General features: G+C 39.4%; 1 protein-coding gene across 3 annotated transcripts; it reads left to right on the top strand.

Annotated features, from left to right (window-relative positions):
* The first annotated feature begins 412 nt into the window (after positions 1-412).
* tlx2 (T cell leukemia homeobox 2) lies at positions 413-12,051 on the top strand. Of its 3 annotated transcripts, XM_026183369.1 has the most exons (5): positions 413-1,607; positions 7,668-7,880; positions 8,466-8,703; positions 10,965-11,145; positions 11,626-12,051. In XM_026183369.1, exons 1-5 carry the CDS (start codon positions 1,097-1,099, stop codon positions 11,635-11,637), a joined length of 1,155 nt encoding a protein of 384 aa, XP_026039154.1. In that variant the 5' UTR covers positions 413-1,096; the 3' UTR covers positions 11,638-12,051. The 3 variants fall into 3 exon arrangements, with proteins under 3 accessions (XP_026039154.1, XP_026039146.1, XP_026039159.1); XM_026183361.1 differs by having other exon boundaries at positions 10,965-12,051; XM_026183374.1 differs by lacking the exon at positions 7,668-7,880 and having other exon boundaries at positions 10,965-12,051.
* Positions 12,052-17,575: the final 5,524 nt, after the last annotated feature.

Here is a 17,575-nt window from a genome sequence, read left to right as displayed (position 1 = left end):
TCACCAAAGCTCATAATGTTATTGTGGGAAATGTTTACATAAATCTTTAGTTTATGTTCACAGACAGCAATGTTCTTTTTTTTTGTCCTGTGATTTTGTCCCCCACTGTTGTTCAATTTTGATTTTTGTTAAATAATTTACTTTCTTAAAACTGAAAAAATATTATCATTCCTGAAGACCTAGCATAGTTCTCAAATCTCTGATACGTAGAGGAGCATTAAGGTGAAAGTAGCCACTTGACGCGGGCCTCAGTTCCACTAAATGCACGAAACCTTGCATTTGAAACCAGAAGAGCTGAATAAAAAATAAAAAGCTGCGGTTTCTTTAAGACATCCGAGCAAAACAACTGTCCTACCGAGGAGGAGGGAGGGAAGAAGAGAGGGAGGGAAGGAGGGTTGGCTGGAGGACCGAATGGCAGCTTTTACGCAGAGGGTAGTCTCACCTGCTGAAACGCAGCACTACAGAGCACTCTTCCGCGCTCCCCTCCAATTAATAAACACGCCTGCGAGGTCAGCGCTTCGTTTCGCTTCTTCGGGGTTGTTTTGTTTTGTCTTCAGCTCCATTTTGATGCGACGAGCTTTGGTTATCCTATCGTGACCCCAGCGTATGGATCGTCTTTGCCCGAGTAGGCGAACAAAGCGCATCAAGTCTCTCCAGAGAGGTGCCTCCCCCCAAAATCTCGGATTTTTCTCAGTAAGTAGGCTACTCGGGATAGCCATTTGGCATTTATCGGCTGTTTTTCTTGTTGTAAAGCTGCCTTGTATCTAATTCACTTGGAAAGAACTCGCTATTAAAGATGGATACGGTATTTCTTAGTCCGACGGATAGGCATTTAATTTAGGGAACACCCGATCCCACTGTTGGACAAAAAATAATGGGAAGATTTTGGATAGCGCTGGACACCTTATTGGTTTCCTGGGAGTAGAACAGGCCCGTGTCGATGCTCGAAAGCAAAAAAAAAAAAAAAAAAAAAAAAAAGCTCACCACTGCAGACTACATCCAAATACTTCATTTCCAAAGGCGTGAATTGCTATATGTCAAAAACACATCCGTGCGCTGATAAAATATACTGACAAGCACATTAAGAACAAAAACTATGGAGCACACTGGGATCGAGGAGGTGAACCAGACGCACCAGCAGCAGCATGAACCCATCAGCTTCGGCATCGACCAGATCCTCAACAGCTCGGACCAGTCCAGCGGCTGCATGCTCCCTAACCGGACCGGTGACCCGGATTACGCGCTGGCCTCTAATGTCTACAGCAATGGGTACAACAGCGTCTACAACCCGGCCTGCTCCATGGCAGCAGCGGCGGGTTTAGCCGGCTCCTATAATGTCAACATGAACATGAACGTCAGTATGAACATGAACGTTAACGTGAACTCTGGAGGTGCAGGTGGGGTAATTCGGGTGCCGGCGCACAGGCCCATGCCGCCTCCGCCACCGCCACCCGCCGCTGCTGCTCCTCATCCACCCCCATCGACGCATCCACCGGGCATCGGACCCGGCATCCCCTCGATGCCGGGGATGGGAATGGGGAATGCAGCAAACTTCACATTTCCGTGGATGGAAAGCAGCAGAAGATTCGCCAAGGACAGATTAACAGGTAAAGAATAAATCTTATCCTGGTCCCACAACACTTGTAGTTTAATGTTTTTCATGAACACAGACATAGTAGGTCAGAAAGCAAGACCTCGTTATTTACCACCAAAAAAGTGAATATTTTCCTCACAGCCACTAAAGAGGAAATTATGAATTTACTAACACTTGTGTTGAAAACAACCCCCGACCGACGAAGCGTGAAGTGGGCCTATAATGGCTCAACAAAGTGGCGCTGATGATTTCATCTTTAGGTTGTAATCTATAACGAATCATATATGCGCACACAGTCAGTTTTATTATGCTGGAAGGGCAGCCTGATAAACGAGTGGAGAAATTGACTCGGACATGCTGATGAATCAGTATTGGACCATCACTCTCCATTTACAGCGGATGACGGATAACGACGTCCCCCGTTTTTTCATGAGGATGAATGATTTTTTCCCCCCTCTCCCGGAGAGCCAATTGAGAAAGCAAGATGAGTCACCGTAGTAACAATATATGACATGTTAAATTCTAAACAAGAATGTATTATTATTATTATTATTATTATTATTATTATTATTTGAACTGAGTAAATTAGGTTATAATTGGACAACAGCTACAATATTGCTTGCAGACTTACTCTAGCAGACTATATGTAGACTTCAGTGGGGTTTTTTTTTTTTAATTTGTAGTTTTTATTTCCAATTTTACTTCTTTCAGAACCAGCTGCTTTTATTTTTTTTCCTTAAAAATGAAATTCACCGAAGTCGATTTTTGTGCCATTTGGGCTTTTAATACCCACGATGAGTTACATAATTCCTGCCTATGTTTTTTATTCAGGTGTCTGCAAACACATGCAGCCATTTTTGTTCCCAAAACCCCACACGCCCTTCAACACTATCAGAATCACATGCTACTTAAAGGCTGACATCGTTTTTTTATTTGTTTCCTTCTCAATCCAAAATGAGATATTTGCTTTACTTAATTAAATATTATATGTATGCTTATTTAAATAATGAAATGTAATGCAATTGAAGATAAGTTCTTTTCTAGTATAACGACTATATATTGTTTATAATAAATTATATGAAAAACATACGAAAGATAATTCTCAGTGAGAAAATGGTAAAAAAAAACCCGATTGCCAATAAAATTTTAATGGAATATGCTGAGATAGGTAAACGTATTTCATAAAAACGATTTCTGCGTTCTCTGTTTTCTTTTTTTGGGTGGGGGAGGGGTGGTTCAGCTTATATTTTTCTCATGACCTCATTGCTATAAAGGAAGAACATCATGGATTTGCGCGCGCACGCCCCCTCCTCTCCATGCATTAAATATTCACTCTTCAGTTCTTTCTACCTGATTAATTATTAAATACCGGGGGACGATATGTCATCTGCAAAAAGATACAGTGTAAATAGGCTTATCAATTTTACTCATAGTCACCGAGGGCCCCTCGTTTAATTTCTCTCAGCTTTGTGTCGCTGTAATTATTTCGCAGCTTATATCTTTCCTCTGTATTGATCAGCCAAAGATCACCAGCAGCAGGAACAGCTACAGCAGCAGCTACAGTAGCACTATCCACACATACACACACACACGCGCGCGCGCAGACACACACACACATTCAGATATACACACACAAACACTCCAGATTTAGCCTGCTCTGTTTCCTATAAAAGGCCGTAAATCAAATGGACTATCATCTATCCTGATGGGTAGAGCACCGTTTTAAATGTTTCTCCTTGTTTCTTGTTTTTCCTTTTCGCCTTCCAAGTTGAAACCGGAGGAGAAAAACGGTCCCGTGCAGATTTAAACAGCTAAACATGTTGCCAAATGCTTCCAGCTCTGGCATTCATGGCAGGATTTCTTTCTTTTTTTTCTTGCAGAGATGTAAACGAAACCTGTTAACTTCGACAATAGATTCTCATTTTTCACGCCGGGATGCCTCCCACATGGCACAATCTCGTGTTATTAATCACAGTAAGCTGAATTGGACTGTCGCAAAAGATTTACGGGTTATAGGGGCATCATTTATCCATCTGTAAAGATACACTTCATGTAGCCTACTGATGTATCCTTGGTGGTCACCCACTCCTCTGTGTATTCACTCAGCGCTTACAGGCCTAAAATGTTGTGCGTCAGGCTATTTTATTGCAACTAATTTATGTGTTATTTTATTTTTATTTATTTCTGAAGGACGAGTGAAGAATTAAAATAAGTTCACCAGGGTTAGCTAGCTGCTATTTTCCATCTGCTGTTCCTGAACATGTAGGCAAAAATCAACCAGAGAAGAATAAAATCATACATAAAGCCGCACCGTGCGTAAAAGTACACACGCACAACTATAGCAGCAACAGCATCAGTAGTAGTCGGAGGCTAACAGTAGCCACCTTTATTTTTCAATGTACTCTGCTCAAAAAAATAAACAAACCCGTCTATATACGGGTTCAAGATTTATTTGTAATGTTATTTTTTTCACATTATTATTTTTTTTACGTCAGAAACGAATTAAAAAATAATACATTAATAACATAAAACATAACACAATAATATGTAATGAAAATTAAGACTAGTTAGTAACTGAAGAAAAATATAATGGATAGTGAAATGAAAATTGGGCTTTACAGCACAAAATGTCAAGTAAAATATGTACTAATTTTAAGAAACCAAGCCTTTTACCACTAGTGATTACTACTACTACTACTACTAATAATAATCTAACAGAAATTTGTCATCTTTGATGAAGGATCAAAGTACATAATAATATGTTCTTTGAATTGTTTGGACATTTTGACAATAAACAGAGCAATAATACAGCGTCTTTCACTGTAGACCACCTAACAGAAATAAAAGAAATATAATTAAAGCGCCTTTTCTCTCCTGTATATCTGTGTCTGGGTGTAAATGGCAGCAGTGCCGAAAAAAATATGATTTTATTTCAGAGCTGAACCCGCTCCTGCCCTTTTGCTTCCACGCTGGCCTGATTTTCCGTGTGACAAAAGACAGTATCCCTGCTTTTTGTTGCGTATAGTGTAATAAATAGCAATATATGTTCATGTTATATTTCAATATCCCCTTTAGAATCCTTCACGGATATATTTATTAGATTGCTACAAAGGTAATATCCGCCGTGGGGACGGGAGGCGCTGTCACCGGGAAGTGTTATTAAGTATAAGTGGTTTTATTATGGCAAACATATTCTCCACGGTAGCATTTTATTTTTTGATATGCTTATGCTAAATTGTGTTATCCAGGCAACAGATTTAGCATTCGCACCCATTTTCTTTTCCATTTGATGAAGAGGGGGAACAAAATGTGCAATGTGTTTTGCAGCATTTATTTTTGGTTGCTGGTGATTCTTTTCATTTTCTTTGTTTCATGGGAACACTTACATGATCGCTTTTTTGTTGGGGATAATGGCCACATACAGACTGCTTAACTGTTTTCCGAGCTATAGGAAAACAATTAATTATTAGAAAAATAATTATGTTTTACAGCTTTATTTAATAACTCATTTCCTAATTGTGGAAGCTCTAAGCTCGTGGGACCTATTATACCCTTACATTTGGAATCTGTACAGGAGTGGTATTCTTCTCCAGATACAAATTACTGCCATCAGTATTTCTGATATATTTCAGATTTATAAAATTTTGACTAGTATATTTGTTATTCCATATGGCTTTAATTTTTGGTACTATTATTTGTAACATATTACTTATAATCCAGTTACATCCAGCTAGTTTACACTGACTGTCTCTAAACTAACCGACTCACTGATGCAATTGAGCAAGGGCATTCTTAATTGGTTTGGCTTAAAATCCAGCACATTGCATAATTCATTTTGATTCTATACTGCAGTTCACAGTCTCGATAATTATAGTAATGAATAAACCTGAAGGCATATGGAGTAAAACCAAAGAAAAAAAAAGCATTAAACATGTCTGGTGGGGTATCACACCACTGGATCATATATTTATCAGGATTTTGCACACTGTAAAGCAAAGCCTTGCTGTACTTGTCAGGTCTAAAGGGTGCTGCTGCATGTTAGGTTGCCTCTGAACGTGCTTGTATGTGCCTGGCCCATTACTTAGCCCACAGATGGCCTGAAATAGCCATCTAATGCTGTATTAGTTAGCCAGACCTGCCGCTGGGAGCAACAACAGGCACGCTTGCTTTCTCTGTGGGACCCATAAAGCTCCAAATAGATTTGGGCAATGACACAAAAAGCAAAAATGATATGTTGCTTAACATATGTGCTGTACATTTAAGACTCCACTTTAAAGTTACTGTAAGAATGTGGCTTTACAGGAGATTTAGAAACACACTATGAAGTCCAATAAGGGCCGTATAATTCAGTATTAAGGACTGTGGAGGTGCTCCAGTCCATTGTGAGCACCTATAGTAGTGTTATAGAAATATCTTGGGGATTTTGTCATTAGAAACTCGTGATTAAATACTACAGATGCCGGTCTAAGTCCCAAAAGGAATATTGGAGGGGTACAATTACCATTTTTTATTATTATTGAGCATCAGAGCAGCACATAACGTGAAATTGTTATAAGAATATTAACATAGAAGATTAAAAATAATAATGAGAGGGAACGAAGAGGTCATGGTCACTATAAATCCATGCGAAAGCCAATAACTGTAGCACATTTTCACTTCAGACACTAAATCTGTGCTACTAATTTGCACTTACGTGATGTTAACTTTATGTGACCTACCGTAACAGTGCATAGTAGCTATTCATCTTTACTTTACAAATCATTTGTTTGTGTACGCTTCAATTTGCCACTCATGTTCAGCACCATCAGGGGACGTTGGCGGCTCCCTTGAAATGACTGCCAAGTGCGTAATAACTTCATGTTCTATTTTACATCCAAATTGTCATCGTCTGTATAGCAAATGAATTTTCAAGTCGCTGAAAACTCTGAGAACAGCAGCAGCAGGAGGAGCAGCAGCAGGAGCAGCACGTAACCCTGAGGGGACACCTATGCAGATGTTTTCATATTCATTTTGGCTCCTGGTGAGCTTTTCTGACAAAACAAAAACAAATAAACACCCTGTAAGACAGCAGGCAAAACAGCTTGCTGGGGACGGATGACATAGAGATAGAGAGAGAAGGAGAGAAGACAGAAAGTATTTTTTTTTCTCTTTTCTTCTGCTGATTTCCATTCAGAATGAGAATGTGGCCTGGGAGTGGATCTATGGCCAACGATCTCATTACATTTATCGATCTTCTGTTTACCCATGGCTGACAAAATAGACAGGATTCATAGATATTTTATGATGCAAGAAGATAACTTGTTATTAATACCCGGCAGTTGAAAAAGAACCACGAGGCACTGAGGCAGAGAGTGAAGAAAAACACAATGTACACCCTTACAGTGCAAAACTGCAGTTTATATTTTTGAGAAGGAACAGTGACTAAGCGACAAGAGACAAAGTAAGACAATACAACAATACTTTGAAATAGCATTTATTATAAAGTGTCTATATTCTAAATAGTAATGCGTGTAAAGTTTATGACAGCCTATTCTGCAAAAAATGATGTCACTGTGCAAGAAGTTACACAATTGCAAATTGAGGTTATTGCTTGAGTTGTAATGACACACGCTTCATGTTTGTGCTCCAAGACATTTTGCAAATATCAAATATTTTTTAAATGCAATTATTGTGATGAAAAAAGACCCACCAAAATCTACTTTCCTTCAGAAATTGTGTTTTGTTAGGCTTACAATTATATTATGTAGGTCTGTGAATAGTACTTATGGAGCTTCATCACATTGTCAGAGGATGACCTTGGCTGTAGGTTTTTGATTGGTCAGCCAGGGCTTGATTTATCTGTGTAATCCTGCTAGATGTCACTTATTTTTTTTCTGAATGGCATATATCTCATTTCTTAGCTAAAGATCTCCAAATGCTAACTTAAGAGACTAGAAGCAAATGGCATTAAAGTAGACTCTGTTCATCATTTAGGCCCCTTCATGTGATTAGCTGCTATGCGTCGGTGCCCGCCCGGCGGCAGCTGCTGCTGTGCTCCAGATGCGGGACCTCACTGTGTCTCCCTTTCCTTTAGGGGAGCAGGCAGAGGAGAGCCGAGCTGGAGAGGCCACAGGGGGGCCGGGGGCCACCGGATCCCTCTGTCCTCTCCCCAAGGGAGACATCGGCAGGGTCCCTGTCTGGAGCACGGTGGAGACATTAGCCAAATGTTATTACCCCGAGCTTGCCCACCTGCGAGACGGCAGTGGCCTTCTAGCAGACTATCCTTTTCCAAAGGGTGCTTGCCCAGGTGAGTCACCCCCTCTCCCCCACCAAAAAACCTCACCTGTAGCTAATTGTTAAGAGCCACCATTGTGTGCCACCAGAAAGTATAAACTGGATTTAAAACAGCATTTGAAATCTTAATATGCGTCAGTATTTTTCACGTCTTTATCCTCTAGCACTTTAAATTTTGAAGTGATAATTCACATACCATTTTTCTACTTCTGCCTCAATTACTTTTTCCTTGGATTTTCTGTTTGCACATCTCAGCGTGCTCTTCAGAAATGGAAAATGTGGCAGTGACGTTATCTTCTTCAGTTGGCAGCTTCTAGGCCATCTCTTAAGACTCCCCAAACATCATAGCTTTTTTTTTTCAGTTAGCAGCAAATGAACAATAATTTTTATCTTACCAAGGAATGGAAAGCTAGCTAGGTTTATGAGTCTATAGAAATAAATCCTCAGGGGAAATGCATTTATAATTCAGAAGAACAGGTCACTCCAGCTTAGAAATAGAAATAAGTAACCAATCAAGCATTCATGTTAAATCTCTAGAATTTTACAAATTTAAAACACTCATCAGACAAATTAATCCTCTTTTTCCTCCCTCTTTCAGCTGCCCTCTCGCCCTTTTCTGTGACCCGTCGAATCGGCCACCCGTACCAGAACCGGACGCCACCTAAGAGGAAAAAGCCTCGCACCTCCTTCAGCCGGGTGCAGATCTGTGAGCTTGAGAAACGTTTTCACCGACAGAAGTACCTGGCATCGGCCGAGCGTGCCACCCTGGCTAAGGCGCTGAAGATGACGGATGCACAAGTTAAGACCTGGTTTCAAAACAGGCGGACAAAATGGCGGTAAGATTGCAGCAGGGTGTTATTGGATGCTAAAGTAACATAGTTCTCCGTTCTACGTGTCACGTCTTGCTCTTTTTTTGCATCCCACTATATACTTAAGCAAAACAAACAGGCCTTGATGGTTTTTGACTTCATTAGGACAGGATGTTTGCGCAGAATTACAAATCTTCTTGTCCCACAAACTGACATTACAGAATGTGTCTCTGTTTTACACTTGCGTCCAAAAATGTTTACTGGTGTCTTACTTTGAAGACAAGTAAAATGGCCCACATTGCATTGAAGGAGTTGTACAACACTTATTTTGCTTAGCTTAGCTGCCAGTTGAGGCCAGTTCACTTGACCAAGCACAATTACTCCTGAGCCTCCTGAAAGGCCTTTTAGAAACCTGCTGTCCAAAGCAATACTGAAACACTCACAGGAGGAATTGACTGCCGAGTCCATGAAAAAAACACACACTCATTCACTTCATTCTAACTGTTGTTTATAGCCATTTGAAAGTAAATGAGTAGGAAATCAAATTATGATGCCCTGCCCCTTGTTAAAGGAGCAGGATACATATTTCAAACACATATTACACACAGCTAAATTACCTTAAGTCATTACCCTAAGGGTTTTTATGTGTAAATGGCTTTAAAGCTTTTTCGAATGATTTTCTATTTAAAAGTTAAAGAAAACAGTTAAAAATCACTGCCTTCTTTGTTGTAAATTAAAGTATAATATAGAATTTTGGTTTAAGGATGTTCATTTACATTTTCTTAAAAAAATGCATTTATAGAAGAAAAAAAAACCTGCAGCAATCATGTCCTTAAGCCATAAAATGCTAATGCACAGTTTCCACTACAAAGTGCAGTAAAAATGAATTTGCTTAAAATAAACAGCAGACTGAACGGCATGTTACGAGTAACAAGGGAATTGGCTTAACTCGCTTTTCTGATTTCCTACTTTTGCTGAGATTTATGCCATTTCCCTGTAGTGTGCACCTGATAGGATGAGCATGAGGGATGTCTTTGTGTGACGACTACGCGAGTAACAAGAGGATGATCAAATCAACAGCCAGGGAATTAGATTATGATAATGCTGTTAACAATAATGTGTGGCTAATGGATGGAGGTTGGCGTGCTTGAAAGAGTGTTTTTAGAGGTGTGCTTATGCTGGTGATTTCTAGCTGCCATTTGTATTTTGCTTTATATTTTTAAGAGAATTGAACATTTATTACATGTTGTTTAACATATCATTTCCAAATGTCCGTAAATAAATCACCATGAATTATTCTGTTATGGTAATAAGAAATTTTCAAGACCGATAGAGTAAAATGTTCCACTGTTTATAGATATGCTTGCCTTTGTAAAGTAATTCAAGTAAATTGCCAAAAGTATTTACATTCACTATTTAAATTGAAATAGAAGTGTAATTTTTGTTGAGTACTAAAACACCAGTTCACTCTGGAGGTTTTCCAACATAAACGCTACAAAACAGGCTGTTTTTTTTAGGAAGACGCATGACTTTTCAATGCAGCAAATGTTGATATCAGCACAGCGCATATACAGGATGTGCGGAGTCGTTTCTTTGAAAAGAAAAGAAACAGATGCAACTTTTCACCTTGAGGCAGGAAGTGCTTTGTATGTCTTCCCCCTCTATTAGTCACGTTCCTTCAGCAACACCTGTCACTCATCTTGATCAGCTGTCGTGTAGCCAAAAGCAGAAGGAGTATCTGGCACAGGTGTAGTACAAAGACAGAAGAAAAAACAGGCAATTTGCAAATCCACATGATTTATTATGAAATTTGCAATCTCATCTGATCGCTAAAAGCTTTTTTTCCCCTTGATTCCTTTGACTTCTTTGATCAGTGGCTTTTTACTATATATATATGTCTCTATATATTTTTTTTTCTTGTTATTTTCAGGCATTGCAGCATATGATTGAAATTCTTCACCACCAGTACCAAAGACTGCCAGCTTTTTCTTGGTTTTGTCAATTAGAAATGACAATAAATGAGCCCTGGATATGCTAACTTATCCAGGAAAATTTTAACAGAAGCACCTAATACAGAATTGCAGATCTATTCTACATATGGTGTCTGTTTAAAAAGTAAAGAAAGAAGGAGGGAGAGAATCCCACTGTTTCTTTATTAAAGCATAGCACACTGCTAAAACGCTCTGGCACGTGGTACAAGTCGATACTGTGTACAATCGCCATAAAAAGAAACATTATATTGGTCTTAAATCCTCCTTTGCTCTCCTTTGTCTCCTCCTTTCACCCAGGAGACAGACTGCAGAGGAGAGGGAGGCTGAGAGGCAGCAGGCCAACCGGCTGATGCTGCAACTTCAGCAGGAAGCTTTCCAGAAGACGTTGAGCCAGCCACTGCAGCCGGACCCACTCTGCCTGCACAACTCCTCCCTCTACGCCCTGCAGAACCTGCAGCCCTGGGCAGAAGACAATAAGGTGACCTCCGTCACCTCTGTAGCATCTGTAGTGTGAGCGTGTGTGAGTGTGTGTGTGTTTAGAAGAGAAAGGGAGGGAAGGGGAGAAAACAGAATGTCTTGATCAAAGTGTCGTGAGTGTGAATGGACACAAGAGAGGAATTTCTTCCAAGACTGACATTCAAAAACTCAGAACCATTTTGGGATATCATAGATGCAGGATGCTTACTTTGGAAAAAAAATCAAATCAAATAATGGACAATGTGCTTATTCACTCATTGATCGTTACCAGCAACATGGTGGGGAAGAGTCTGTAGAGAGAAAGACACAGCTATCGGTTACTGACCAGACCTGCAAAACACTGTTTGCGGACTTCACAGCACAGGAGCCGCACTTACATTGATGTTTGTCAAAACTAAGCAAGTCTAAAACTGTTATCTTAAATATCTAAAGCATGTTGAGTAATTTCCTGCCTTACACCAAGTTTCCGCTCTCCCTTCAGCTGTCGGTCTAAAAGAGAAGAGGGCACTTTATCCCTAAGTGCCAGGAAACAAATGGACACCTCTGTACATGCCCAACTGTCAAGACTGTACCCTCTTTTGCCTCTGGATCCCTCACAAGGTGGCAGAGAGACTCTTTGCCAATAATGGCAAAAAGAGACCTCGTGTTTTCGCTTTTGACTTTGTAACAATGTAGTAAATGCATGTTTCAACCCTTTTCTGTGTGCACTCGGATGTACCATTGAAGTCAGCGGCTGCTAAGGTGGATCTCCTCCCCAACTGCAGTGTTCAAATGGTAGTGGATTGGTGAAAGCCCTGATCACGGATTCCTCATTATGTCGAATTTAAAGGTGTTTTATATTAAAAAATATTGTGACTTTTTGAAAAGATGACAAACCTCTCCGTTTTTCTTGCCTCTTATTGTCTTGTTGGGTTCCCTCACTCACTTCCTGTTGTTGTTTGTCACCATTATGAAAACTGTGCAATAATACTTTATGATTTTAGGGATGTAGTTAGCCTCATGGGAATTGGCTATGATTACACATTAAAGTTTCAAACCACCCAAAGGTAAGATACCATCAAACTGTATGAGTAGGACAGAGCAATACCTTTTTTTATCCATAAAAACTGATGACTACAGCTCCCATGTGTGAACGTGAAGCAGGGCGTTGCCGAAAAAACAGCAAGCGTGCTCGGCAAAAGCCTCCCTGGATAAATAAAAGGTTTGAAAACCGATGCCAGCTCAAATTAGAATGAGAGTACATGAGAAAGTACGAGCTGTGCCTGTGCCAAATGAACATCTGAAATGCGGCAGCCTGATTTTGTTTGTATTTTTGTTTTACTCCACTGAACTGCGAGGACTTAATGAAGCAGTTGTCCAGTGATTGGTGCAGGAAACCAAGCAACAAATGAAAGGCTAACAAGTTTAGCCTTTTTCTGTGGGTCACTGATTGAGATAGCGTCTCAACAGCAGGGATAGCAGGGAACGGCTGAAACTATCGGGGGCCAGATATCTTGTTTAATAATGTCATTCCTTCCTTCATCCCAGCACAAAAAAAACATATTTCATAACCGAGTGAGATCAACAGTTACCTTAAACAAGAATTTTGATGCTTGATTTGATCAGAGTTCGTTTGCCTTTTACTGTAATCCAGCAGGAATGCAAATCTCAACCCTAAATAATCTCCCAAATACCTGTTGCCTTTTTTATGGTTACTGTATCTTTACGTTTCGAAAGAGTTTCTTTTTTGGCCAAAAAGAATGCGATTAAACTTAAACTTACGCTAAATGTACAAGCGGAATGCCAAAAGACAGCACTATTATTTAGTATTTAGTATTTATTTGTTTATTGTCATTGTCAAGAACAATGAAATTGCGTTTGGGGCTGCCATACAACCCAAAAAAAAGAAGAAAATAATAAATACCCCTTAAAACCCAAGTGTACATATTTAACCCAGTGTGACTCCAATGCAATAAGACAATCCTTAGCAATAATGTTCGTAGAAATTCAGACAAAGACCTGAGAAACATGACAAAATACAACAATGCAACCCATTCAATATTATTGTACTGTGAGATATGATATCAGATATGATAGTTATCTATTTAAGAAAGAGGTGGGGGGGGGGGGGGGCAGGAGGGGGAAGAGAATAAAGATATGATGCACCAATGCAGACCAGTTCATTGCTATTAAGAAGTTGGATATGGTTATTGTCCGTGAGAGGGGGGCAGAGAGTTCAGGAGCCTCACAGCCTGTGGATACAGGCTGTTGGCCAGTCTGGATGTTCTGGCCTGTATAGACCTGTACCTTCTCCCTGAGGGCAGCAGATGGAAAAGGTGGCGCGCAGGGTGATGTTGGTCCCGCAGGATACTGTGCACCCTCCTCAGACAGCGAGTGGGGAAGATATTACTGATCTCTGGCAGACTTGTTCCAATAATTAGAATAGAAAACGAAAACAAAACATCCTCTATTGGAGAGTAGCCATTTTTGGTGTTTGCCTCCATTGTTGTCTGGGCGAATCGTGGCCACCTGCGCACCAGACAGTCGTAAACATTTGTTATCAACACATCCAGCCTATCGTGCTTATCGCCCAAGTCAAAACAAAAACGACCCAGGCAGACCTAGGTACAGTAAACACATCATTCAGGTTCCCTGCTTGTAAATGAGCCTTCAACACAAAGAACGTCACAGGAAATGGGCCTTGTTGTGCTCTATCTTCTTTCCTTAACAGTGAGCTACTCAGTTCCTTTGGACTGTAAAGCATAACATCAACCTCCTGTTAATCTTGGCTGTACCTGCCACTGAAAAATACCTATCAGAAGGCCTGTCCCTTTCCTTCTTTTTTGAGATTTGCCTGTTTGAGCCTTGCCTTTCTCTTAGAGCAGCTTGATGATGTGGTTCGAAACAGCTGTCTGCAGCTGCAGCCACCCTCAACAACCCTCTGTTTTCTCAGAGGCATAGTGCCAATGTTTAGTCAGTTTCCAGAGCGTCTTGCCTGGTTGAGATCGTGTCAATATCAGCCAGCTCTCCAGGTGAATCCTCCTCAACCCCCACTTCCTCTGCTCCCTGCTGCTTTCATCTCTCTATCTCGAATGCCTTGAAGACGTGACTTGGCCCATTTTAGAAAAATTCCTTCCTTTTACCGTTTTCAAAACTGCTCATTGTGTTTTGCTACAGGTGCTTAAAGATTTTTTTTCCTCCTCTCCTATCGTGGCACTGAATTTTTTTTCTCCCACCCCCCTCTCTGTTGCCACTGAGGAGCCCTGTCCTTATCCAATAAAATGTCACCACACAAGATGAACAAGAACAAAGAGGCTCAAGGTATATCAGACTTCCTATCAAGCATTTTGTTTTGAACAGGAGCACCATAAACGAAAAAAGTACTCACCACGTTGTGCTGTCTCCTCCAATCAGCTGTTTCCATTCTTGAGAAATGCAGTAAACATTTAAGCCGTTATCAGGCAGTTGTTGACGCTTCGGTGGGTTTAGCTCTTCGAGCATTGAAAGTTCGACTTCTATAGTATGATTATCAAGTCAGATCTGCTCTTGTGCAATAAATATTTCCTACTTGTTATCACCCTGCATATCTTAGTGTCGATATATACATCTATCTATCCATCTATCGACATATATATATATATATAAGTAAAATGCCTGTGACCTGCACATTTGGTACAAAAAGCATAATTTTACGGCCTCATCTGGACAATAAATATACTAAATTCCATTTAATCCAGTGACATATTTGTCATTCTTTACAAAACCAGGCATTTGATAAGTTTTATTTCCAGACTGGCTTGATGCCATGACACCAATGTTCAGATGCCAAACATCCCATGGCATATCTACGGCATAAATAAACAGGATATAAAATCTTTGAGATTCTTTTTTTCTAGATGTAATGTCATCACTCAGCAGTTATAACAACTTTTCCGTCTGTGGCAGCTGCAATATTTCAGAGGAAGGCAAACACAGTCTGACACTGCCAAACTGCTAATGTGTTGACACGCGAGGCTTTGTTGACAAAAGGTCGTCTATGGTTCTTGGCTCTAAAGTAGCACTGTGATCCTTTTGTGTAGCAGAAAATGCTCAATGAAGAAGAACTCTACTGAAGATTAACAATATACTTGGTAGCTGTTTGCACTAAATCCGCAAAACACTCCAAAGGTGATCTGTGCAGTTTACCTCTAATGCTTTGTCAAGTGTGACAGATTCTTGAAAAAGGTGCATATAAGCAGGTTATTACATGTGGGCAAATTAGGCTTGTCAGCAAGTTTAGCTCTGTTTGATAAAACACCCAAATAAGGTTAAACAAATGTATTTTTTACGTTTGATGAAAAGTTTGAACCACAAACAATAGATTTTCTTAGAGAAATGTTATTTTGAACACCGGTATCAGTTCAGACTCAGAACCATAATCCTCTGCTGATGAATGTAATGGTAATACTACTTAGATTTTGTAGTTTGTATTCAGAAATGCCATTCTTTATTATTCCCTTCATCTTCTTTTATTTTGAATAGGGTAGATATATACGTGTTCAAATGATGCTAACTGGTTTAAATGGACATATTAATGTTTTCCAGTACTAAACACATCCATGGACGGGATTCGGCCTGAAGTGGCAAGTAAAACCCTAACATTTACAAAGTCATACAGAATATTTAACAAAAAGTGCACATGATTTTATGGCAGAGAAGTAGAAGGCAAGACGGTTGAAAATATTGGTTTAATATGATCATTTTAAAAAAACAAAAAACAAGGAAATTCCATAAGGATCAAGTCAGAAGTCAAAGTGACGAATGAGGAACTCTTTCTGCTGTTTGATGCCACGACATGAATAAACTCTGTCTGTTGACTTGATATGCTCTCATGTCTCTCTTTGATGTACACACATATACAATTGAACCCTAAGTGTGTGCAAACAGTTACACTTTTGCATATTTACACATAAGAATGCATACAAGGAAAAGAGAACAAGGAAATGTGAGCATTTCCCTGTTAAGGTTAGGAGGAAGGAAGATTTATACAGTAGTGGGAATATGTAGATGGGAACATTTCATTGTATGTTCTTTTTATCTCATATGGTAAAATTATTCTAGCATAACTGTAATCTCAAAGAAGTACTTAAATTTTTTATTAAGCAGTATAAGCTAATTGGTGATAGAAAATGACCAGTCACCAGCAACTTCATAAATTCATACAGTCTTACAGCATTACTACTAAAGTGCAAAACTAGTTTTGAGTAATGCCCATGCACATCAAAGTCACATCATTCATGAGAACGGATCTGCAGACGTGTCCCAACAGTACATGACACATTAAAGCTTTCTCAAGCTTCCAGGCATGCATGAAGAGGACTTATTCTTGTTGAGTAATACAGGTTGAGTAATACCTCAGCTGTCGTTTTCCTATTACACTTTACACATTTGTTTGTGTGCCCTGGAAATGGTTAAAGGCAAGTAAAATAGCCATGTGAATGGCAGATTTTTGCTGGCATGGGCTGGGTTCACTTGTCCTCTAAGAAGGAAAGGTTACTCCGTGTCAGTGAAAGTGATAACCTTTATCATGCAAAGAAACATTTCTGACCTTAACACAACAAATACTTTACTGCAGCTTTTCTTTTCTTTTTATGGAAGAATCCGATTTGAATGCTCCTTTCAGTTCGGATTTATTTTCATATAGCACCAGTTCTCAACAACAGTCGTCACAAGGTGGTTACAATAAAAGAATGCTAACAAAATGTTATAACCATGCAGGACAGAGGCAGTTATCTGATTTATTCTATCCCCTGCCTTGTAATTAAAAAGAACAATGCGGTCATTCACTTGATCACCAAACCAAAAAGGGTAATGTTTTTATACATTTAAAGTGACCATCACAAAAACAATGAGTTTAAGAAGATCGATCTGTTTCAGTCTGGAACGTCATAATGGTTAATTTCTCCTGTAATATGCAAGGCTGCAATGATTCTTCACTGTATTATGAATATTTTTAACAACCGCAGAGGACTCTTCCATTCTGCAACTGCCCCCTGGGCTGGACTTTTAATATTACTGACCAAAGGCCTCTTTTATTTAGTCCAAACAGCACATTAGACAATGGACATAAGGGAAAAGATCACAATCTAAATATAAACCCTGCTATCTATCTATCTATCTATCTATCTATCTATCTATCTATCTATCTATCTATCTATCTATCTATCTATCTATCTATCTATCTATCTAGATACACACACAAAAATTAAACAACAACATGCGTATAGACTTCAAGCTTTACTATAGCTTTTAATTTGGATTTGTTTGCCAAGTATTATAACCTATGCTTGTCTCAATCATGTTCAAAAAAACGATAATAGTCTGTCATGTCTTCCTTCCTTTAGTTAGTATTATGTATGTATACTTTATATATTAAGGTTTATTAAAGATAAAACTACCAAATATTCATTCAA

Source organism: Astatotilapia calliptera, chromosome 2, assembly GCF_900246225.1.
Source record: "Astatotilapia calliptera chromosome 2, fAstCal1.2, whole genome shotgun sequence".
In the NCBI taxonomy this organism is placed as follows: domain Eukaryota; kingdom Metazoa; phylum Chordata; class Actinopteri; order Cichliformes; family Cichlidae; genus Astatotilapia; species Astatotilapia calliptera.
Note: the sequence above shows the minus strand (reverse complement) of the source record. Positions and strands in the feature narration are given on the sequence as shown.

What these genes read in the sequence shown, in the direction of transcription:
- tlx2 (XM_026183361.1), top strand. Translation starts at nt 1,097, where the DNA reads ATGGAGCACACTGGGATCGAGGAGGTGAACCAGACGCACCAGCAGCAG. An exon ending in CGCCAAGGACAGATTAACAG is followed by an intron (nt 1,608 to 7,667) that starts GTAAAGAATAAA and finishes CCTTTCCTTTAG; the next exon opens with GGGAGCAGGCAGAGGAGAGC. An exon ending in AACAGGCGGACAAAATGGCG is followed by an intron (nt 8,704 to 10,964) that starts GTAAGATTGCAG and finishes CCTTTCACCCAG; the next exon opens with GAGACAGACTGCAGAGGAGA.